We start from the raw sequence: 25,152 nt of genomic DNA on the forward strand, positions 1-25,152 counted from the left end.
AGGTCGGCAAAAAAAAATAAAGAACGTCGTGGGAAGCAGACAATGCTACATACTATAGGAACAAAAAGCTTTGCACGTGTTTCTGCTGAGGTTAGTTGAAGTTTTGGCAATATAAATTATTTCAATTCTTACGTCATTGAATGATTATAAATGTTAGTGGTAAATAATATATATCACAATGTCTATGTTTCTTTTATAGATTGAGGAAAAAGAAGGTATTCAGCTTTCTCGTGCAGATTTATTCATTCACACACATATAAATAAGGATGGCAATGCTACTGATGCTGCTGCTTCAGAGATGATTGTAAGTTTTCATGCTTCCAATTTGCAAAAAGGGGGTCACGTGCCTTGAAGTGACCAATTTTTAAACTCTTTGCGGTGTATTAGTGGCTCACATGCCTTGAAGTGACCAATTTTTAAATCATCGGCCCGTGTGGAGGCATTTTAATTTCATTGTTTATCATCGGCACATGTGGAGGCAATTTACTTTCTTGTATTTGTTGAAAAGCATGGAAGTATGGGATCATTGTATGTGGAGGATTCTTGTTGATTGATTTGTGTTGTGGAGGAGAAATATTTGTTATTTGTTGTTTGTTGTTTGTGTTAATTTGCATTGTGCATGCATGGTCGTCTAGTGAATAAGAACTAATTAATTTCATAAACTAAAATATCTGAACCAAACATGTTTATAAATTTCTTGAATAGAAGATTGATTTTCATTTCCAAAATATGATAGCATGGTTATATTCATGAAATAATAATCATTTTTCTAACTAAAAATCCTTCTTCACATCTAATCCTCTCTATCTCTTCTTATACATATACATATCATATTCTTTTTCTCCCGACATAGAGAGAGAGATGCATTCCTTAAATAAATCTATATCTACTCTTTTTTTAAAGAAGGAATAAAAACTTTCCCCAAAAAAAAAAAGAAAAAGAAAGAAAGAAGTATAAATAAGTATAAAAAAAATAAAAACGTGGGAAATGGAATGCTGCCACATTTTTCATGATGAAATAATGAGAAAATTTTCATGATGTATATCATTTTTTAATATAAATAGATAAAATTTTGTCATTGTAAAAATCATTAACGTATAGATGCTAACTTTGTGATCTAAAGTAATGATCCAAACCTTTCGGTATGCCCACTCACTTTCTATCCATCCATGGACTAGAAAGAATCATATATACTAGGAAAAAATGAACCACATAATAACAGTTAAAAAAACCATTTTTATATATCAATAGTGAACAATAAACAACATTTTTTTTAGCTTGGTTCTTGATTTGTCTAGCACCCAAAACATAGAAAATCATAGAAGTTCCAATCATCCTGACTAAACCAATAACGTCATAAAAATTATATATTCAAAATGACCATGGCACACATAGATGCAACCCTCTATGTAAAGGCGTATGTTAGAATTAATAAATAATAATAATGTCATTGCTAACATGCGCCAGATATATATAGAAGCATAAGATTAAGATATACATTTGCAGTATTGATGTACCTTTTGGTTTCAGATTTCCTCTGTGCTCTTAGCCTTTCATTCAATCTGTCTCTGGCTTCTCTGGCCACATCCCCTAGCTTGTCATCCTCAAATACCTGGTTTATTGTGTTTCTTTGCTGTTTCATATGTTCAAATTATAAATGTTAGAATTACCTGGTTTATTGTGCTTCTTTGTTTCTCCTTTAGGAAACAAAATCATGTTAAGATTCTACCCTATTTCAAAAGTTTAGAATGAATTTTCTAGCTGATATAGTTAATTTATTTTACAATTAGAAATGTTGGACATGAAGCATTCTATTTAATTTATTTTCTATACATTTTTTTTTAATTTTTAATTTTAATTTTTATTATTATTATTTTTTTGGCAGGAAAGCATAAAAGGTCTTCAGAAAGTTACCCTGACTCGCCTATTGGCAGTTCCAAAGATTTGTTCTCCATTGTGAGGGGAGAAGAGAGAACTGGTCGTGTGCGGATGCTTGGCTTGGGGTCTACACCAAGCGATGTTTAGGGCCCTCTCCTAGTAAAGCTGAACTGATTAATAATGCCAAAAAATCTGATGAGGAGGCATATGCTGCACGTGTAGAGTTGCAAGAGACCATTTCAAAAATGCAAGCCAACTATGACAACAAATTAGAAAATTTACGAGCCATCTATGACGGCAAGTTGGAAAATTTACAACAACAGGTGGCTATGCTAATGTAGATGCAACAACAAAATTGTACTGGATAGGTATATTTATTATTAGTTTTACTCTTTACTAAATACACGTTTACTTATGCCAAGATTTCATGCATTTTGTTTTGTTATTTTAAAGGGTTCTGATTCTTTAAATGCTCCTAGAGTATCCCCAAATTCATTTTCTAGTCATGATGCCAATTCAGTTAAGGTTATGAACTTTAATTTCTCTTATATGTTAAATTTTCATTTATTATAATGTGCGCTTAATGAATTTATAAAAAATGTAGGGTAATTCAAATCAAATGGGCAAGAAGAGTTGTTGAAGTTGAAGTTGAAGTTGAAGCTGAAGATGGGGTTGTGGCTGTGCTTTCTGCATTTCCTTCACCTTGGATGGGTTCTTTTGGAAGAACTTGTACTACATTTGTCAAAAAAATTTAATTCTTTTTGTGTGACATTTAGTAGATCTAGACAATTTGGATGGTAATTGCATATTGGCAGGTTAACTTGTGGTTGTATTAGTAGACATTTTGGCTTTTTGTTTGACATTTTTTGGGTTTTGGTTGACATTTACCAGCTTTATCTATTAGTAGACAATTTCAATGGTATTTTTCATATTGGCAGCAGGTTAACTTGTGGTTGTATTATGTAAAAACAATTTGGATGGTATTTTCATATTGCCAACTTATATTATATTGGATGACATTTAGCAGCCGTAAAGATATTTTTCCAAAAAAAAATAAAAAATGACCCTTTTCAAAAAAGCGCTAGTAAATACCCTATACCAGTGCTTCTTAAAAAAACGCTGGTAAAGGGTCTTTACTAGCGCTTTTGAAAAAGCGTTGGTGTTGTAGTAGAGATATATATTTTCTATTGGCAAATTTTATTAATAAAATAAGTCCGATCAAGTTATAATATTTTGTTTTCTTTTCAAGATCAAGATCGGAAGCGGATTGATGGAGTTGTTCATGTTTGATAGCTTAATGATTTCGAAAAGGTAAGAACAACACTTTAGGAATGTTAGTTTGAAGTTTAAGGCACTTGCATATTTTTTAAAACTTGAGATACTGAATTTTTCTAAGTATAAACCCCTATTTAGATCTGACCAACTTTTACCGATTCAAAGGGTCCAAACCGATTCAAGTATTAAAACTTGGATTTCAAAATTCACACTGGCCAACTTGAATCGGTTCAAGGGTTAGCCGAACTAGTTCAAGTCCTTTAACGGATTTTGAAACTTTGTTTCCTTTTGTGTTCAACTTTCTATTTTACATAGAGTACTTTTTCCTTAAAACTCATGCACGAATTTAAATTGTTTGCAAAATACAATTAAGGTTTCTAAAGCCTATAAAAAGATATTTTTCTCATTTTAGTTGAGACGGCTTTTTGCATCAAAATTCATATTTTTACAAAGCTAAGTTTGTGAGATTTTTTTGAGAGCTACACACTACATACACATGAATGAATTAGGTGTTGTTCAAATCCCTGATCGAGTTCAAGCTTTTGAAGATTGCATCTAAAATTATAAGAGAAAGGAAATCTTTTCATTACTACAACAAATTCAGATTTGAAGAAGAAAATTTTCCAATCACACTTTGAAGTTATCAAGGCACTTGCGGAGTGTTGTTTATCTACCAGTAATCCTTCTACAAGGTTCAAGGTGTAAGTCTGAAGTTGAGAGCTGTTGGACGGGAAGTTGCAAAGCTAGGGGTGTTCAACGGATTGAGTCTTGGTAGAGTGAAGGGGTGGGAGCCCAAGTCAAAGTTTAGTGTACTTTGCTTCTTACATAGTGGATCATTTTACACTCGCGACAATGTAAAAATCCTCGAGTTTTTCCAATTGGTTTCCTCACTACAATATGATGTCACTCTAACTTTACTTTCTCATTATTTATGTGCGATTGTTAATTAACTGGTAATTTTTGTAGAGTAAAAATTGGATAAAGAAATAAGTAATTAATGTCTCTCTAAAACAATTTTTAAAAGACGAATTTTCGCAACCTATTCCATTGCACAACTCACAATTGCTATCAGAGCCAACCTCTACACACTAAGTTGATCCAAGTGGAAATTTTTTTTTATGTTATAAAAAATTCTTTCATCATGTCTTATGTTTTGAAAGAGGGTGGATCTAATCAATGTGGTCATTTATTCGAATGTGACAAGTACTCTTTTTGGAAATCAAAGATGAAAGCTTATTTATAAAATTCAGGAGGTAAAGTCTGTGGTATTGTTAAGATAGGCTATACACTTTTGACTGAGGATAAGTTACAAGATGGTAACAGTACTGTTCAGGTTTTGAAGGATACCTTCACTTACACAGCTATTTAAACTGATCGTAGTGACGCTAATGTAAAACCTTTGTGTGCAATTACTAATTCTGTTGTTTCATCTAAATATGTCAGAGTTTTTTATTGTATAACTGGTGTGGTGTCGCGGGTGCACCAAATTTGCAACAAAGTGAGTAATGTGGCCCAAGTTTTAAATTTAGATTGTCACTACCACTTCTAACTATAAATATAGCTAGGGTGAGTAGGGATTGTCCCAAGAAAGGAGGTGTATTTGTGCTTGGAAATTAATGTCAGATTAGTAGGTCAAATGATCAAAAAAGGGGTTTAAGTTGATTAAACTAAGTCCAATTAAAAACAATGCAATTATCAATCTAAAAATTAGAGGGAAAATAAATGAGAGAATGTCTTGAGGCTTAGAGTTCACCACTAAGCTTTACTTCACCAAACACTAGCAATTGTAGATTAAAGGGGAAATTTAAGTTGTAAAATGTGTGTGTGTACTACTAATTGAAAACAAAGCATGATGGATGGCAAATAAACATAGATTGTCTAGCAAATTTAATGTCAAATGAGACCAGTGACTATTTAATTAAACCACAATTAGTGCGTACACAAAAGTCTAGAGAAATGTACTTTTTCCATTCATAAGTATGGAACATCAAGAAATAAGAATAGATTGTCCACCTATCTAAGAAATTAAACCAATTGCACTACATCTAAGCTAGACGCATGAGAATTAAACTAATTAAACTAAAGGTGTGGTACAATCCATCAAGAAACAAGTGTGAACCATCAAATAAATCACAAGAGTATTCAATTAAGCACTATGTTTTGACCATCACTAGATTAACCACATCAATATACATAGACATGCAATAATTTCATTAAATCTAAATAAAAGCACATGAACATCCATTCTAGCATACATAGACATATGGATAAAAACAAATGATCAATTGAAAGCATTAATCCATACAAATCAAGTATAAATCACATGATTTATATTAATTGAAGATCAAAACATCTATTACAACTAAAATCCCCAAAAATACACAAAATCTAGGTTTACGAAGCAAGCATAGGGGCTATCTCTAGCCATAAGAGAAGGATTTAGCCACTCATTGTAGTGGTTATGGAATCCTTAAGGGCTAGCTTGGAGGTTGGCATCATCATCTTCATCATTGCTTTCTTCGCAAAACCCTAGTTCTAGAAATATTTTTTTCTATAATTGGTAATATCTGTCTATGATGATATCATACAATATGATTCAATAAATCAATTACATACTCCTTTGAGTAAGGACCAAGTCAAAATTACAGCCTATGATTGGAGGAAATTCACAGCTACACAAGTTTGGTAGAAATCGGTGCGCTCGGGAATTAGACAGCTAATTGCCAGCAGTATTTTCGATCAATCGAAGATTCTCGATCGATCCAACACTTAGCTTCAATCAATCGATCCAACACTTAGCTTCAATCAATCGATCCAACACTTAGCTTCAATCAATCGAAGCTGACATGGCTCAAAAATATCTTCTTTGGCCTTATCCAATTAGCTGAGCTGGCACCGCTTCGTCTCGATCGATTATAGACCTCTTCGATCGATCGTGATTCCCTTTGATCGATTAAAGCTCATCTGGTGCAATTTTTTTGGGTTATTTCCAACTTTGCTTCTTAGCTCAAAAATTGAGCTAAATGGCTCTTGTTAGCCTATTTGAACTTATTGACCTGAAATAGGTAAAAATACAAATAAGGATCTAAAATACCCTAACTTAGGTGCTAAAATGCGTCACATTTGAGCACTTCTCACACCCCTAAACTTAGATATTGCTAGTCCCTAGCAATGAACTATAAGAAAAATAAAGAAATAAACAACTGAGCAACTATGAACTAGAAAGCAATAAAAGGATAACGCCACTTTCGTAGGGAACACGATTGCATTTAGCATATGCAACAAGCCTTTTGAACCCCTAGGTTACCCCTAGTGGACGATTGAAGTCTAGTGAGGGTTTTCAGAAATGATACCCACATACATTGAGCTCTTTCTCACAAGAGCGGCACCAATATACAAAACAAGCATTGGGAGAAAACTACCCCAAGTATGCAATTTTTCAACCATTTCCAAGAAATCTCCCAAAATCTCAACATCAATCAAGTAAGTATGGTCCTGCACACATTAAGACAATGATTATGCAAATCAAAACAACTCTAGAATCCTTTTTAAGTGGACTGACATCAAATATGTTGCTATCTAAGCTAACGAAATAAATAATCACATCCTTATCCTCAAACTAGCACACAAATCTAGTACCGATCATTAAGACAAAGAGTGGACATTTTATTAAAACTTTATTCATTTAGGTGCGTTTATTCTTTCACTTAATTTTTTTTTTTTTTTCCTAATCCTAAGGATCAAAGATGGAAGCATAGTGTAATGTGTTGATCTATTAAGCTTTCTAGCGATCCATGAGGTTGAACGTTAGGTCAATGACTCCCAAACCGAACGGCTTTAGGGCATTAGGTGTTTAAACACCCCTAATGACTTACAAGCTCAAATCGACTAGGCTACAAATCAAAACTAGCTCCATCTAATCATTTCCCACTTCCCACCTTTAGGGAGAAGTCCTCACTTTTTTTTGCTTTTGCAATTTTTTTTAGCAAGTAAAATTATTAACCTAGAGTTTGGGCCCTCTACCTTTCGGCGTGAGAAATTCAATGCTTGATGAGGCTAGAATCCCAACTACTCAATGAAAAGGGTTTGTTATCCACTTTTATCAAGAATGAAAGCTTTCAATGAACTACAAGCTTAATTGGGATATAACCAAATCTATAGTTAACAAATCATGTACCCCACAAATGAATGCTAGTGTGCGCCTGTGCTAGTGTAGAATTCTAGAGTGAATCTCAAAGCAATCACAAAATTAGGATGATGTGGACCACAAATGCAAGTAAGATATCAATTTTTTGAAATATTTACTCCTAAGTGGCATCCACAAAGCATACAAGGAGTATTAGACTCTCAAGTCAAACAATTTTTAAATTCTAAGTATTATGGTCCTTAAAAGATCAAAATCATAGTCTAAGACTCTCAAATCATACCACATGCATAGAAAGTAAGTGTGACATGTGAAATATGCACATACACCCCCAAACTTAATTTGTGCATTATCCTCAATGTGCAAAGAAGCAACAGATAATGGAAAGAATATACCAAATGGGTGAAGCAAAAGAGACCCGGTAATGGAAGCTTAACTTTAGAAGGTGCACCCCCAAACTTAGATTTTGAAAAACCTGTCTGAAAATGGTCACACTAATAACTGTCAAAGCATATGCATCAATGATAAAAATAAGAGGTGAAATTGAGAACTGGGCAAAAAGGATGGCATATACCACTATAAAGCTCATAATATCCAAAACCGATATCAAAGATCCAAAAATCCATATATAGAAAATAAATGCAAGATCAGATATCGAGAAATCAATGTATCAATGCAATGTAAGTAATAATATCCAAAAAATACCCAAAATATCTAGAATATTCAAAACCTAGTACAAGTGTCAAGATGATGTAAAAATATCTCAGCAATAACAGTGCAAATATTAGATAATGAGGAAGAAAGAAAATGGTGGAATCAGACAGTAGGATCTGGAGTAATGGTGTCCGCAATATGCTGGAGCATGGTAGACATCTCAATGCTGTGACGAGTGAGAGAATCTGTAAGGTCAGTCCGCAGTGCGCCTAGCTCACCTTTCACTGCAGCTACATCTGCTCGTAACTCATCATGCCTCCTTAGCAACTTATCATGTTGCCTCACTAGATTGTTATGCCACCTCGTGACATCCTCATATCGCCCAGTCATATCAGCTCTGAAAGAAATGAAGTCTGTGTATAGCTGAGTAACCTCTGATCTGTAGCTGGAATCTGTGCTAACATATTGGGAACGAGTGTCAGTCTGCTCTATCAGCTCTATGGGAGGGACATAAGATGGATCGGTCTACTGAGATGAAGAAGGAATATCTGGCTGAGTGTTAGAGGCTACAGTGGTAGTGCGACACCTCCGCCTGGGAAGAGATTTGTCTACTGTATCATCCTCTAGAGTATCGTCTACTAAGGTTGCCTGTGCTATTGTTCTCTGCTGCTGCGCCTATAGTCTCCTCATATCCCTGTTTGCCATATTCTTATGGCATGAGTTGAAAGTCTTATTCCACCGGGTCAGATCATAAGCTCTCCTCGCTCTCTCTGCATCAAATGCTCCTAGTCTAGAAGCAGCTGAGTAATCAAATGGCCAAAAGGTAAGGGCCAAGTTTCTACTCTAGTACTGTGTGTGTGCTGCAGGTTCTTCCAAAATTTGTGTATAATCTCCCATATAAGCACGGGAATAGAAATCCAGTACCCCTGGTCTAGACAATATAGGGCTTAAAAGATCCCCTCTCGCCGCTGAGTGCCATGGCCTGTCGAGAATGCATTGAGGTGCAACACTAAATTAAAGAACTAATACCGGGGATCAATCTCGACCCAGTCTGCAAAGGTGTGCCCCTCAAATGCAGTATATGGAGATAATGTAGCCACCATGGTCAGCTCAGTAGGAAAAGGTGGATGTGTAGGGTACAGAGGCTTTTGAGAATCATCAGCCAATGGAGAAGTGTGGGGGCAATGACTAGCAGCAACTATGGTCGGAAGAGAAAAATCAATCTCTTGGCCGTCAATGGTGGTATGAAGAAGAAGTCTGTCATCCTCATCCATCCAGAGGTGCTGGTAGAATAGTGCAACCAACCGGGGATAGACAACTGTGTCTGCTGGAGTCATATTAGTATCAATTCCCCGCCTCACGAGCTCATCATAGGACCACTTAGTCTAATCCAAAGTAAAAAATAGATCTCTATCGAATCTATACTCGGTCTCCCACATCTTAATAGTGTAAGACTCAGCGAGAACCTCTCAAATAATAGCATGCTCAGCGTCCATGGAAGATGGCTTAGACTGGACTGATGCAGACGATAAAAAAGCGGAAGAAGACTCTGCAACTGGGGATGGAGGAGGCTATGGCACTCTATGAACTCTTTTCCTAGCAAGAGTCTTTCGTCGATGCTGCAATTGCAAAATCACAAGTATAAATCAATACACAAGTATAGGATAAGGTAAGCAACTGATAGAAAACACAAAGCATGCATGAGTTAAATAAGAACAAAGAATAGACAAGAAGGATCATGCTTGTGTAAGAAGTGATTAAGAAAAATTCAAGATCATCATTCTACATGCCTCAGCTAAATAAAACAGATCAGATATGTAATAATGGCATAGAAGGCAGAAAAGTCACATTTGGAACATTTTGAGCAAAAAGATGATCAACAGGAGAAACATAAGCTATGATGTGCATAAATGATGCAACGTGCATTCACAAACCTAAAACTGAAGTAGATACTACAATGACATGACAAGTAGACCTTAGGATGACCTCATATCAATTCCTAAGCAAGAATGTCTACGAGTGCAATAATGAAGATCAAATAAAGCAAATAGGATAACATGGAGCATATAGTGATGACAACTGTTAACCTAGGACTCAAAAAGCAGGCATGTCATGTAATAAAGACTAAATGAAATGCATGGTTGCAAAACACTACAATCCAAGGCATGTTATGTCAAGCAAGTTCAAGAATGAATCCTGGACATGGTATGCAACTAGATGGCATATATTTGAATGGTGCGCAAATAATAACAACTCCAGACAAAGTAATATCATGTACTACAATGCAACAAAATCAACATCCTATGATCACTCAAGGCTCGTGACCCCCTTTATAGCTTAAATAAAGTAGAGAATGGTCAAATACTGAGAATACAAGAAGCTCACCATCTGGAAGTCAAAATCTGGACTGGAAAGAACCTCGATCATCAAGAATGGATCATAAGTGTAAGATATCAAGACAATGGCATGTAAACATATATTTTTCAAAATAAAGCAAACACAGTCCTAAACTTGGTTCAGATTGCATTTTAGAATTGAAGTTAAGCTCAAAGATTGATATTAAGGCCAAAGATCAGACACATCATCCAAATCATGCAGTTGAAACTCCAAGAATCCATAACACACCCCCAAACATAGTCAGAAATCTATTCCAATAAAATGAGTTCAAAGAATGCACAGGAACTCTAAAAAATTGTCAATGTGATATAAGTGTGTGCAAAATGGTGTATATACAAGCAACATGTTGCAATTATTCCAAAAGGCACACAATCATTCAAAAGAGATCATAGTTGACAAGTTTCAAAGTCATTCAAGCAACAATGGAATTATTTGACTTCAAACAGTTGGGTTGGAATGACAATTCAACTTAGTTTACAAGAGAAGTTCAGAAGACATGATAAGGAATGTCAAAAGACATCAAACTTGTGCCCTAGCATGGCAAGAATTAAGAATTAAATCACAATCAAGTTCAAATGGATGCAAAGGGATCAAATGGAACAAATTTCAACTCAAACAAGGGCATTTTGGTAAACTTTGGAATTACTCTACACTTGTGGGGCAAAATTGGAATTTTTGAAATCTTTGGGTTCAAGGCATTCAATTGCATTGTAGAAAAACTTCATGATAAGAATCATGCAATGAATGAACAACAAGAGAAGGAATCATGCAACTCGACTTTTAATTTTTCAAACAAAGTTCAAAAATTTCCTTTTCAATCATTTAAAACCCAACAAGTGTGATCACAAAGCATTTTAACATTCAAAGGTCATTTACCAAAACATGCACTCAAATCAATCGAAACTTTTCAAAGAGGTCCATTTGAAACATTTTTATGCAATGAGGACAAGACTTAGCATTTTCAATTTCAAAAGCATAAATTCAAGTCAAATCATGCTTGCACTTAAGTTAAACAACTTAGAACACATCCATGCATTTCATATTCAAGACAAACAAATGAGACAAGTCAGGACTATGCTCACAACATTTCAAAATTTTCAATGCCATTACAAGATCAAAAATATTTCAAGTCCAAAGAAATGTTCCTTTCATTCAAAATATCAAGACAAGAATTTCAATTTGGCATCCAACCTTGCAATTTAAATCAATAAACAATTTTTGAACAATCAATTTATTTCCAAAGTCAAAGACTATGTATGACAAAAACAATTTGGATTTTTAAAACAACTTCAAAATTTTCTTTCTTTGCAATTCAACTTCAACATCTAACTCTGAAAATTCTTTTCAAATTCCATCTCAAATCCCCAAAAACAAATCAAATCACATGCTTTTTTTGGAATTTAAAAACAAAGTCTAAAAATTTTACGAAAATCTGGCATGGTTTCCTCTTAAAAATGGACATCCCAAAATTTTCAAACATAAGAAATATCAATCAACAATCAATTTCAACATTCAATAGAGGACACTGCCCACAATCAATCCACAATATCCAAGTAAATCATGTCCATTCTCCTTCTAACAACTACAATAACTATAATCCATCATCCATTTCCATTTATTCCCATCAATATGCAACCAACATCAAAGTTCAGTCCAAATCAAATGTTCCCAATTTTTTATAAACAATTTTCAATTTTTATTATATATATATATATATATTATTTTGCATTTTTACTTTTTTTTTATTTTTATTCTTTTCTAATTTTTATTTACTTTCCATTTTTTTATACAAGCATAAAACAGTAAAACGAACAATACAAAATAAAGTAAAATTATCCATAAGCATATGAAAATAAAAATGGGTCATGCAAAGTAAAAATAAACTAAAGAAAACAAAATAAAAGAATAAAATAAACAAAAATAAAAAGAATAAAATAAAAGAAGAAGATTGAGAGGTTACCCGATCCAAAAGAGAGAATGAGAGGGTGAAACAAAGAGATTTGGATCAAAACGGGGGTTTTCCAACGTTGCCGACGTCGGAGAAGGTGCCTGGAGACTCACCAAAGCTTAGAATCAAGATATCCTTGGCCTAAATCGGCCGGAGATGGAGAATATGATGGAACCGAGAGTGATAAAGAGGAATAAACTGATTTTTGGCCACTTTTGGGCCAAAAACTCGTTGGGAGAAATGGATGTTGGCGGTGACTTGGCTGAATGGGGTTTAAGTCATCAGCGCTTGAGAAGAAGGTAGGTGGGTGGTGTTTATGTGAGATTGTGGGAGACATTTAGGGAGGTTGAGAGATGGGATGAGAGAGAGAGATGAATCAGGAGAGAATGAGGTGGGGAGGGAGAAGATGAAAGGGAGGAAGAAAGAGAGAAAAGAAAGAAAGAAAAAGAAAAGGAAAGAGAAAAGAAAAATAAGAAGGGAGGGAAGAAAAAGAAAAAAAATAAAATAAAAATTTGGGTTTAGGAAGTTGAACTACCAAAGGGGTTTCCGAAAAATTCAAATGACGCCTTTTCGATCGATTGAATTATTTCGATCGATTAAACACTTAACTTCGGTCGATTAAAATGGACTTTGATTAATTGAGTTGGACTTTGATCGATCGAAATGGAATTTGAAAAGGCCTTCAACCTAGGTGGTTCGATCGATCGAAGTGGGATTTTAATCAATCAAACTGGAGTTTGATCTATCGAAACCTCACTGGAAGTGCACAAAATGCAGGAAATTTTATGAAAACTGGAATTTTCAATTCAACTCATATCTAGACAATGTAGAAACAGATAAAAACAGAAAAGAGGAAGGAATATGGTTATAAACCTTACAAAATGCACTAGTCTTTAACGTCTCTAGCAAGACGTTGGGCTCTTTTAGCCCGAATTAAAAATCTTGTTGTGCATCCCCTCCTTGGTGGGGTGAATGGAGCTTTGAATCCCACCCAACAAATTGTTCCCTAAGGAACTTGTTGGATTTGATTCAAGCGAGATTGATGGTTTTTTGTCAACAAAACTCTTGGGCTTCCATGCCCTTTTAACACTTGGTTTGAAAACATTTTTCTTTGCAATCTTTTTAGAAGACAAATCATTGGAATTTTCAACCTCAAGCAAAGACTCATTTTTGGTAGATTCATTCTCAAGACATTTTTCAACAACACACACTTCTTCATGCTTGACCATGGAATTGGGGGTTGGATTGAATATGTTCAACTTCAACTTCATATGCCCCAATGAAATTTTCATTATCCCCGTCCTACAATTTATGTTGGCATTAATGGTTGCCAAGAAGGAACGGCCAAAGATAACGGGAATTTAGCTCTTAGGATTTGGGACCGGTTCCATGTTAATGATAACGAAATTGACCTCGAAGAAGAACTTATCAATTTTAATCAAGGCATCCTCAATAATACCCCGGGACTTTTTGATGGATCGGTCAGCTCGTTGCAAAACTACAGATGTCGGTTTTAAGTCTCCTAAGCCCAATTGAACATGCACTGAATATGGAAGAAGGTTCACACTTGCTCCCAAATCAAGAAGGGCCCGATTAATGACATAGTCACCAATGATGCAAGAAGTTGTAGGTGAACTGAGGTCATTGAATTTTGGAAGAGTGTTATGTTGCAAAATAGAGCTTACTTGCTCGGTCAAAACAACTTTTTTTGGTGCTTGGCTCTTGTTCTCCCTCTTTAGGGTGTAAAGATCTTTCAAAAATTTGGCATAAGCCCAAATTTGTCTAATTGCATCCAAAAGAAGAAGATTTATCCTCACTCGCCTAAACACATCAATTATTTCATTTGCTTTGATTTTTTGCTTTTCAAGAGAATTGGATCATTTTAAGGCATCTGAAAATGGAGCCTCTGGCTCAAATTTTTTTTCAAAATCCTTTTTGGAAGCACCTTCAACATAAGAATTTTTCAAATCATTTTGCAAATCTATCTTTAAATCTTTCTCAACACAAGGGTTTTTCACATGCAATGAAAGAGGAATAAGATGTGATACGGGACGGGTGTCAACTTTTGGTTGCATCGGTTCACCCTCTTCATTTGATTTACTAACTTGATTATCCATAATCCTTCAACTTCTCAAGGTTGTCACCGCATTGACATATTCAATTGTGGGACATTTCGAAGAGGAATTGGTCTCTACAACAAATTGTTGGTTGGGTGGTGGATTCAATGGCATTTTCCCTTTTTCCCTAGCATTCAAGGTACTAGCTATTTGCTCAACTTAGGTTTCTAGCTTTGCTATCGATTGAGAATAAGAATGAAGTAATTGGGTGTTTACCTCCAAAGCACCCAAAACAGTCAACACTTTTTCCTCAAAAGCGAGACTCCTAGAATTTCCTTAAGAATATGAAGATTGATTAGGAAAATGAGAGTTTGAAAATTGATTTCCATGTGATGATTGAAAAAATGATCGATAACCTTTGGAACCTTGGCTTTGCATTAGGGGTGAAACATACTTCCCTTAAAATCCACGTGGGGAAGGTTTGACCCTTCCCTTTGACTTTTCCAAGAGAAGTTTGGATGGTTCCTCCACCCGGGATTGTAATGAGTGCCATAGGGATTATTCCCTTGGTTAATAAATGTGGCATTCACTTGTTCATGGTGCTCACTTTGCATATGTCCATGGGGATAATTGGAAGTGGAATGTAAAACACTAGAACAAGTTATGCAATCTTCATTGGAATTATGATGATGATGACTAGGGGAGGAAGACACTTGATTCACCAAATTTTGGTTGATAAAAAATTGATCAAACCTTTGAGATAAAGACTTGACTTCGGCGGCTATGTCATCGGAATTGTCAACTTGATATAAGCCAACATTCTTCCGTCCACCTAGATTTCTACCATTATTGGAAGATAAGGATCGATGCATAAAATTCTCACCCATGCTGTCATAAAGATGCCATATATCATCCTCATGCCTATCAAGATATGAACCACCTATGGAAGCATCTACCATTCTTTTAAAATTATCTGACAAACTTTCTAAGAAAAATTGTACCAATTGCCATTTAGGAATGTCGTGATGTGGACACTTCCTAAGCAAGTTATTACGGTGTTCCCATGCCTCATGAAATAATTCCCCTTCCCATTGAGAAAATTCTTTAATTGAAGTTCTCTTTGCATTGGTCTTCTAAACCGGATAGTACTTTTTTAAAAACTCTTGTTGCATTTCTGCCCAAGTAATTATCGAAAAAGGCCTAAGATTGTTGAATCAATATTTTGCTTTATTTTTAAGGGTGAAAGGGAAAAGTTTTAATCTCGAAACCTCTTCTGGCATGTCCATGTATTTCATGGTAGAACACACTTCAAGAAACTCATCCAAATGCTTGTAAAGTTCTTCACTTGGAAGTCCATGATAGTTGGGAAACATTTGAATAGTTTGTGGTTTAATCTCATAGTGGTGTGTTCTAAATGGGAGAAGTTGAATGCATGTGCATTATATTAATTTGGCACATAATAATCTCGCAAAGCAAGAGGAAGATTCAAAACTAGTAGTGCTACACGAACACCTTGATTGCCTTGAATAATGTGAGGTTGTGGTGGAACAAAAATTGGTCGAGGCATTCCCAATGGAATATGGCCTTGTTGTTGTGGAATGAAGGGCCTTGGCATGCCTAATGGTACTTGAATGTGTTCATAATGGTGCACATTAGGGTGGAGGATACTTTGTTGGTCTATGTGACCAAGGTTCTTCACATGGTCCTCATTGATGTCTTCCATTGATGAAATGGAATGACAAGAATTACCCTTTCCCTTAGAATTATGAATAATGGATTCGAGATTCAAATTAAGTGGAACAAGAGTATGATTTAACAACCTACGACCATGTATGCACTATCAAAACAAACAACAAGCACTTCTCCTCCTTAATAAATCAATCAACAATCTTCCACATACAATGATCCCATACTCCCATGTTTTGAATAATATGCAAGAAAAATAAAATTGCCTCCACGCAGGCTCATGATCTATCTAAGAAAATAAAAACTTTGCCTCCACGTAAGCCGACGATTTAACTAGAGAAAGAGTTTAGAAAAGTTCACAAAGGGTCCTTTAAGCAACTTCAATTTTTTTTTCATTTTTTTTTTTCTTTGCCTTGCTTTGCTTTGCAATGCAATTTTTTATTATTAAGCTTTTTATGCTCTTGCTTAGCTTTGCTTGGCTTGTTTCTTTTGCTTTTGAATTTTCCTTTACTTCACCCTCTTGGCTCAATTCACCTAGCCAATCAAGAACAAACACAATAAGTAACCGAAATAAAATAAAAATAAAAACAAGATCAAAAGAGTACTAATTCCTAATTAATTTCCAAAATATGACGGTGCCAATCCCCGGCAACGGCGCCAAAAACTTGGTGCGGTGTCATGGGTGCACCAAATTTGTAACAAAGTGTGTAGTGTGGCCAAGTTTTAAATTTAGATTGCTACTACCACTTCTAACTATAAATATAGCTAAGGTGAGTAGGGATCGTCCCAAGGGAAAAGAGGTGTATTTGTGCTTGGAAATTAATGTCGGATTAATAGGTCGAATGATCAAAAGAGGGGTTTGATTTGATTAAACTAAGTCCAATTAAAAATAATGCAATTATCAATCTACATATCAGAGGGAAAACAAATGAGAGAAAGGTCTTGGGGCTTAAAGTTCACCACTAAGCTTTACTTCACCAAACATTAACAATTGTAGATTAATGGGGAAATTTAAGTTGTAAAATGTGTGTGTGTGTCACTAATTTAAAATAAAGCATGATGGATGGCAAATAAGTATAGATTGTCTAACCAAATGAATAGCACAGCCAACCAAATGAGACCAATGACCATTCAATTAAACCACAATTAGTGCACACACAAAAGTCTAGGGAAATGTACTCTTTGCATTTATAAGTATGGAACATCAAGAAACAAGAATGGATTGTCCACCTATCTAAGAAATTAAAGCAATTACACTACATCTAAGCTAAAGACATAAGAATTAAACTAATTAAACTTAAGGTGTGGTACAATCCATCAAGAAACAAGTGTGAACCATCAAATAAATCACAAGAGTATTCAATTAAGTACTATGTTTTGACCATCACTAGATTAACAACATCAATACACATAGACATGCATTAATTTTATTAAATCTAGAGAAAAGCATATGAACATCCATTCTAGCATACATAGACATATGAATAGAAACAAATGATCAATTGAAAGCATTAATCAATACAAATCAAGTAGAAATCACAAGATTTATATTAATTCAACATCAAGACATCTATTACAACTAAAATCCCCAAAAATACACAAAAGTTAGGTTTAGGAAACAAGCCTAGGGGCTATCTCTAGCCTCAAGAGAAGAATTTAGCCACTCATTGTAGCGATCATAGAACCCTCATGGGCTAGCTTGGAGGTTGGCATCATCATCTTCATCCTTGCTTTCCTCCCAAAATCCTAGTTTTAGAGAAAGGAATATATATTTTTTTTTTCTATAATTGATAATATCTCTCTATGATGATATCATACAATATGGTTCAATAAATCAATTACATACTCTTTTGAGTAAGGACCAAGTTCGTATTACAGCCTATAATTGGCGTGCTCGGGAATTAGACAGCTCACTGCCAGTAGCATTTTCAAACGATCGAAGATTCTCGATCGATCCAACACTCGCTTCGATCAATTGAAGCTGATGTGGCTCGAAAATATCTTCTTTGGCCTTATCCAATTGGTTGAGCTGGCACCGCCTCATCTTGATCGATTGTAGACCTCTTCGATCGATCAGGATTCCCTTCGATCAATTGAAGCACCTCTGGTGCAATTTTCTTAGCTTCTTTCCAACTTTGCTCATTAGCTTTAAAATTGAGTTAAATGGCTTTTGTTAGCCTGTTTGAACTTTATTGACCTGAAATAGGCAAAAACAAAAATAAGTATCTAAGACATGAAAGTAAGATAGATGAATGGACTAAAATACCCTAACTTAGGTGCTAAAATGCGTCACATTTGAGCACTTATCAATAACTGCTAAAGAAGCTTGGGATATTTTGCAGGTTACTCATGAAAGAACATCAAAAGTAAAGCAATCCAAAATTCAGATGCCTTCTCATAAGTTTGGGAACATAGTGATGAAAGAATATGAAACTGTTTCTGATTTTTATTCTAGTTTTCTTGAAATCATCTCTGAACTTTGTCACTTACGTAAAAGAGTTAGTGATAAGATAATTTGTGACAAAATCTTGAGGTCTTTACCTAAGAGATTTCAAATTATAGTAGAAACTATCAATGAACACTGGGATTTGTCTAGTGCTAAGGTAGATGTTGTTGTGGATTTCCTGAAACACTTTGAGATGCAAAATTTTTATCAAATTTAAAAAGAAAAGAATCTAGCTTTAAAGTTAACTCAGGTTGAAAATATTTTTGATGATAATTCTGATGAAGAAGTGGCACTCATAACTAGACAGTTTAACCAGTTTCTACAAAAACAAAAGAGAAGGAATGACAATGGGGTCAATCCTCGTAATTTTAACAAGGCTAGGGTTCGACATTTAGAATTAATGAAAAGAAACGAGAAGAATCAAAAGAAACTGAACTTACTTGCTTGAATTGTGGTGGCAAGGGTCACACCTCAACCGCTTATCCTAGTCCTAAGAAAGAGTAAATAGATATGAATAAAGGAAAAGTTATGAAAGTTTCAGTTTTTTATATATAGTACTACTCCTAGTGATAAAGAATCCTCTCATGATGATTGTAATGATTCTTCTTTTGTTGCTTTTCTTAATAAAGGTCCTTATATTGTTACCTTGTCAGATTCTAATATTTTAGACAATAAAGACGAAGAATTCCATCATGAACAGGTTCAAGAGGATGAGATTGATGAAGAGTAATTGAAAAAATGTTTGCAGAAACTATAGAAGTAAAATTAGCTGTCAAGAAATTGGCGAAAAAACTTAAACAAGCTAAAGAAAAGAGAGATGAACTGAAAAAATAAGTTGAAGAAAGTAAATTAAGAATTATCGAAAGCAATTCATTTATCTTTGATCTCAAAGGAAAAGTCAAATCTCTTGAAGGCGAGGTAAGACTAGCTAACTCTGTAAAAGATTTTCTTGTTTCTAGAATTGAATTTCTTGATGTTGAGTTGAGAAAATCACAAGAGAAATTGATTACTTTTACATCTGGACAAATCAAACTGAATAAGATGATAAATATTGATTGGGATTTGAATGACAAAACTGGATTAGGATTTGTTAAGGACTCAACTAGTAATAAGGGTAAAACAATTTTTGTGAAACCTGTAAATCAGAACATGCCTAAACCTAAATTGGTTGATTCATTGCATTCTAACATGTCTTATGTGCCTAATGTGTTGCATTGCACTTTTTATGGTAGGACTAGACATATCCAATATTATTGCTTTAGAAATAAAAGGGAAAATCAGTCTAGATTTCATAATCATAGATTTTATGTTAGAAATAGGGTGCATGCTAAGAAAAAGCCAAAATTCCAAAAATTCTAAAGCTAAGAATTTGCATGAAAGGAAAAGTCAAAACTAAAAAAGCTTTTCAAAAGTTGAATATGAAGGCCGTTTGGATTAAGAAGGAAGAGTTAGTCAACTATGTACTGGTTGATTCTATGGAACTTGTTTCCAATACGTCATTGGGTGAAAAACCTCCTAATTAGGTCCTAGAAAGTTTGTGTGATCATGGAATGTGATTATTGAAGATCTGGTTACCATTTGATCACTTCTTGGAGTCTAGGGTTTATTTTTTTTAGAATAATGATCATATTTTATTTGAACACGTGTGTGAAAATTCTATGTATAAAATTTATGATCCATCTCTGAATGTAAATTGAGGACATGTGATGATTCAGTAAAATAGATTTTTCTTTATAATCTATACAATGAAAGTCAATTTGCTGTGTTTATTTGATTTTTAGATTTGAATCATTCGAGTTCATATTCTAGTGCACTAGTCCATCTCTAAGGAAATTGATTGAAAATTATTGAAAAGTTGACTAGGTAATATTGCTCATAAAAGTTATGATGGTTATTAAGTGTTTAAAAAAAATGGAGCAATAAAAAAACAAATAAAAAATCAGCTTGAAAAAAAAGAAAGCTCCTATTAGGCTTTGAAGTGGACTTATTTGAGTAAAAAGAAAGGTGGAGATAAGTTGAAATAGGGAATTGTTTTGTACTCGTTAGAGTGAAAGCCGCCTTGCTTAGAATTTGCTCAAAAATAATTTTATCTTGATACTTTTCAATCCATATGATTTAGACAATTATTTGATGAAATTTGAAGAGATTGGGTACACATACACACATAAACTTGTTAGATGAATTTCCAAATTTTTCATAAAAATTGCAAATTGAATTTCATGTTGTGATTGCTTTCCGAAAATTGATTAAATTGAAAATTTTGTGGTGTTGAAAAATTTGAGTTCGGTCTACTCATAAATTTTCTGGAATTTTTTTTTTATCATATGTGGAATTGAGTTATATGGGATTTATTTTCTATCATTTTGAAAAGAAAAAAAAAAAAAGAAAAAAAAAGAAAAATTTGAAAATTTTTCAGAAATTCAAAAATATTTTATTTTGTTTAGCTTTCTAGAGTTTTTGGTGAATTATTTGAGGATTAATGTTTTTGACCATCATTGGAGGAGCTAGAAATATTTTGAACGTAATTTTGGTATGGTTTCAAGTCTGAAAGACTTGGACTGGTTCGAGCCTCTCCCGAACTGGTTCAAGTGCCTTAAATTGCACTTTGCAAATTACACCGCTAGACTTGAACCGGTTCAGGACCCCCCGGAACAGGTTCAAGTCCCACCGCCCAAGTCATTTAAGACTTGTATTGTGCACGGGTTTGGGTCTCTTTGCACACTCCCTCTCCCTCTCCCTCTCCCTCTCCCTCTCCTACATCCATATATATCTGTCATCATATATCATCAACTTTGCATCATAACTACATGTTATCATCGTTCTCTTCTTCCAAATCTTGTGTTCATGATCTTCATTGCATCATTGCGATATTGGACAAGGTGAATTAATTGGGTTTGATGGAATTTGGAGGTTGGGTTAAAACTTTTGAAGTTTTGATTGAATATTTGATAAGGAAAAGGGATTGAAGATTTCTATGGTTGTTGTCTTGCGGATTGAAGACCTTCATCATCTTGTTGACATTGGTTTTCGGATTTAGAGGATTAAAATCAAGCTTCCGTGAAGAACACTTTTGCGTTGCACACCAAGTGTTTGACAAAATTCCTCAAAGTACTTGGCATCTTCAAACCAAAAATTATTGTGAATCAACATGGCTCCTAAGGCATCCAACAGTGCAAAGGGGAAAGCGATTAATACCGGAAAGGCTCCAAAGCATCGAAGAACTGGGATTTATATTCGGGAACCAAATGTTGGTTTTGAATCCTCCGGCTGCTTCATCTCATCTCGTTACTCCCAATGTACCTCCACAAGACATACCAGCCGGTATCCTACTGTGTCTAAGACTGAGAAAATTGAATTTACTCGACATCATTTTTTCAATGAAGATGAGTGGAAGGCCTAAAATGATGTCTAAAAGGATGGGCCGATAAGACAGAAAGGAATGTTCTTCTTCAAAAGCTTAGGGACAATGCCGGGAAGAAGCTTGTGGACTACATAGAGAAGAACAATTAGATATTCTTCACGCGAATTAAAGGTGGATTTTCTCCGAATATGGGACACTATTTCTACGCCAATATCAAGGAAATGGATCTCCATGACAACAAATTGTTGTAGCTATTTTTGATAATGATTATCACATTGGAGATGGTATCATCAGTGATGTTTTGGGCTTAGAGTATTATCTTGAAAGTAATGGAGCAATTGTTCCAAGTAAAAATTATGAGCCACAACTTCCGGAAATCCATGCTGTTATTTGTTTTCCGGTATCTCCAAAGAATCCTAAATTCATTCCTTCTCGATATCTCACGGATGAGGCTGCACTCAATCTTTTTGTTATTGCGAATCTAGGGTCCTTTGGGAAGCAGGATGAGATAAATTTGGAACGGGCTCAAATCCTCTTTTTCTTGGCTATGTGAGCTCTCATTGAACTTGGACCATCCATTGTACAGACTATAATTCTCCATTCCCTATGATCATTATGGAATTATACAAGAAGAATAACATTATGATTTCTCTGTGAGCTTATCATCAGAAGAGCATGACTGAGTTGGATCTTCTTGCCTTAAATAAGTCCAAGGCAACTCGGGAAAATTCTCGGATAGTAGAAGGAAAATTCACTGCACCAACATCCTTTGTTATAGTTCCAGACAAGCTCTTCACAACCAAAGGCAACTTTACGAAGGATGATGCGAACCTTCTGTTTGCTTCTCTACTTCAGAGGATCGTGCTGTTATGGAAAGAATTCACTCTCAGGAGAATGAATTTAGAGAACTATGAGCTAAGGTCAAGGTTCTTAGGGAGCAGCAGTCGGGTATTCCTATTGAGGATGTTTATAGACCCGCACCTCTAGAGACTTCAGAGAGAGCTGCTGATGATGATGATGATGATGGTTCTGAGAGTGATTCGGGTGATGATAGTGATGATGAAGATGATATTGTCACATCCACGGTTCTGTTTGATGGGGATGACTGATATGGAGGCAAATATATATATTATATATATATATATATTTTATGATATCAGGTTTTGGATTTCTTTTGGTGGATTATTCTTTTGCTCATGATTTGTGCTTATATGTTCATACATAGTCATAAGCATCATGGTTTAGCTGACATAGTCATGGGTGCTTAAAATTATTTTTTATATCAATGACATGAGTCAAATAATCTGCTGTCTTTTGCAATGTGGTCTTCGATATTCTTCCTACATATGTCAATTTGTTCCAAAAAGGGAAGAGATAAGTTGTGTTATTCAGGGGGAGTTTAATTAATCAAGGGAACTTTTATTTTATTTTACTTTATTTATTAAGCTTTCATTGGTATTTTTTCTTAATCTTTGTGCAGAGAATAGGTGAAAAAAATTCATGTCATGGTTCAAGAGCAGTTGAAAGAATTTTTGGGAAAAATTGCATTTTTTTTTCTATGACAACTTTGAAATCTTCTTTTTTTTGCTTGGGTAAATTATAATGTTATTTTTAGGGTTTTGTCATGAAATTGCCAATGGGGGAGATTGTGAGATAAATATGTTGTACACTTCCTTCGATCAATCGAAACTTGAACAGTGCACTGACTTTTTCTGGATTTTCTTCTTAACTCCAAAACTGAAATAGATAGAAACACAAATTAGAATTAAAATGGAAAAATAAGATAGATGAATAGACTAAAATATTATAATGTTAAAATGCATCACATTTGAGCACTTATTATCACTTAACCAAATTTCGGATCATCTGGAATCATATTCTGCCATGAGTTGATGTCAAAGTAACCAAAATCAACCAAAAATTCAATCAGAAACTGTAACGAATCCAAGTCCGAAGCCCACCTACACATATACAGAAACTTTGAAATTCATTGATAAATCCGTACCAAATTCATATTCCAATCGATTGGGATCACATTTGTCCATCAATTGGTATCAAATCCAACAAAAATTACAAAAAAAATAATAATAAATTTATAAAAAAACTGCAAAGAATCAAAACCGAAACCCACTTATAAACATACACATACAAGAAGAACATACACTTCCTCACGTCGATCTGGTAGTCTTGGGAGTCCCAATGATAGATTTTGAAGGTCGGAGTTGGTGGTGGTTGTGGCCCAGGGCTCGACTTCTTGGAGCAGCGGGGATGGTGGTTGTGATGGTTGAAAATAAGGATTTGGACCCCAATCAAATGTTGGGACACTAAACTAAATTTTGGAAATTTCTGAACATTGAGTGTTGAAAGGTTCATTGTCTTTGGAAGATTGAAGGCAGGTTCATGTTTTTTTTTTGAAAGACTAAAAGATCTTAATTAGTATGTATCTAAAATATTTATGTATCTAGTGAATTCATGTACCCACAAAGCTATATATAAAGTCTGATGTATTGTGTTGATCAAAAAGAATCATTTCAGAAATTAAAGTATCTTCTTCTTCTATTATGTTTTACTACATCAAATCTGGGTTTGTTTCTCCCCCCTTGGAATAAATCAAATTCGTCAACAGATTAAATAATTTTCTCAGTCGACAGAGAGATGGTGATGATAGAGGAAGAGCAATGAGACCAGAAGTGGAGCATTGGCAAAAAAAAATAGAGAGGAGAGAGAGATAGTGGTGGTGGTGGCAGTTATGGCTGTCGACTGTCGTAGTGGTGGTGAGGAAGTTGTTGGCCTCTCGGTAGTTGATCAAGCTCGCGCGTAGATGGCCGGGTGGCCGCCAAAGTTCCTTAAGAGGGTTATGATGGCATGGGATATGCAGCAAGAGCTCCTAGTGAAGATCACCAATGGCCTTTCAGACACGGTTCTCTTAACTCTCTCCATTAATTGCTCTAACGTGAAGAAAAATTAGGCTATATATATATATAGAAAGTATCAACTTCAAATGCCAAACAATGAAACAGACCAATGTGAGTTTTGGTATGATGAAAATTGAGCCCCATTGGGGTATTTATAGGATGGCAATGGTGGTGGAATATTGCGTAATTTGTTCACTAGGAAAAAGTCATAATTGAGGGAAAAGAGAATGTTTTCCATTAGATTTTTTATTTATTTATTTATTTTTTAAAAATTCCATGGAATAAAAGTTTCAAGATAACGAATCTGTGCATACGGAGGAGAAAGTGACCTGTCTTTTAGCTCCATCAACTGGTCCAATTTTCGCCCAGCCACTAACAACTTTCAGCTTTC

The 25,152-nt window shown here is 34.8% G+C and overlaps 1 protein-coding gene across 1 annotated transcript in view; it reads right to left on the reverse strand.

The window, feature by feature from the left end:
• LOC132294793 (monothiol glutaredoxin-S2-like) overlaps window positions 1-24,871 on the reverse strand; it is a 56,829-nt gene extending 31,958 nt beyond the window's left edge. The window contains exon 1 of the mRNA XM_059792785.1: window positions 24,692-24,871. Coding sequence (XP_059648768.1) covers window positions 24,692-24,786 — 95 coding nt within the window. The 5' untranslated portion in view covers window positions 24,787-24,871. The remainder of the gene's footprint in view (window positions 1-24,691) is intronic.
• Between the last annotated feature and the right edge of the window lie 281 nt (window positions 24,872-25,152).

This window comes from Cornus florida, unplaced genomic scaffold (assembly GCF_030987335.1).
Source record: "Cornus florida cultivar Cherokee Brave unplaced genomic scaffold, ASM3098733v1 CherokeeBrave_3.0.0_Hap2_Chr01, whole genome shotgun sequence".
Taxonomy (NCBI): Eukaryota; Viridiplantae; Streptophyta; class Magnoliopsida; order Cornales; family Cornaceae; genus Cornus; species Cornus florida.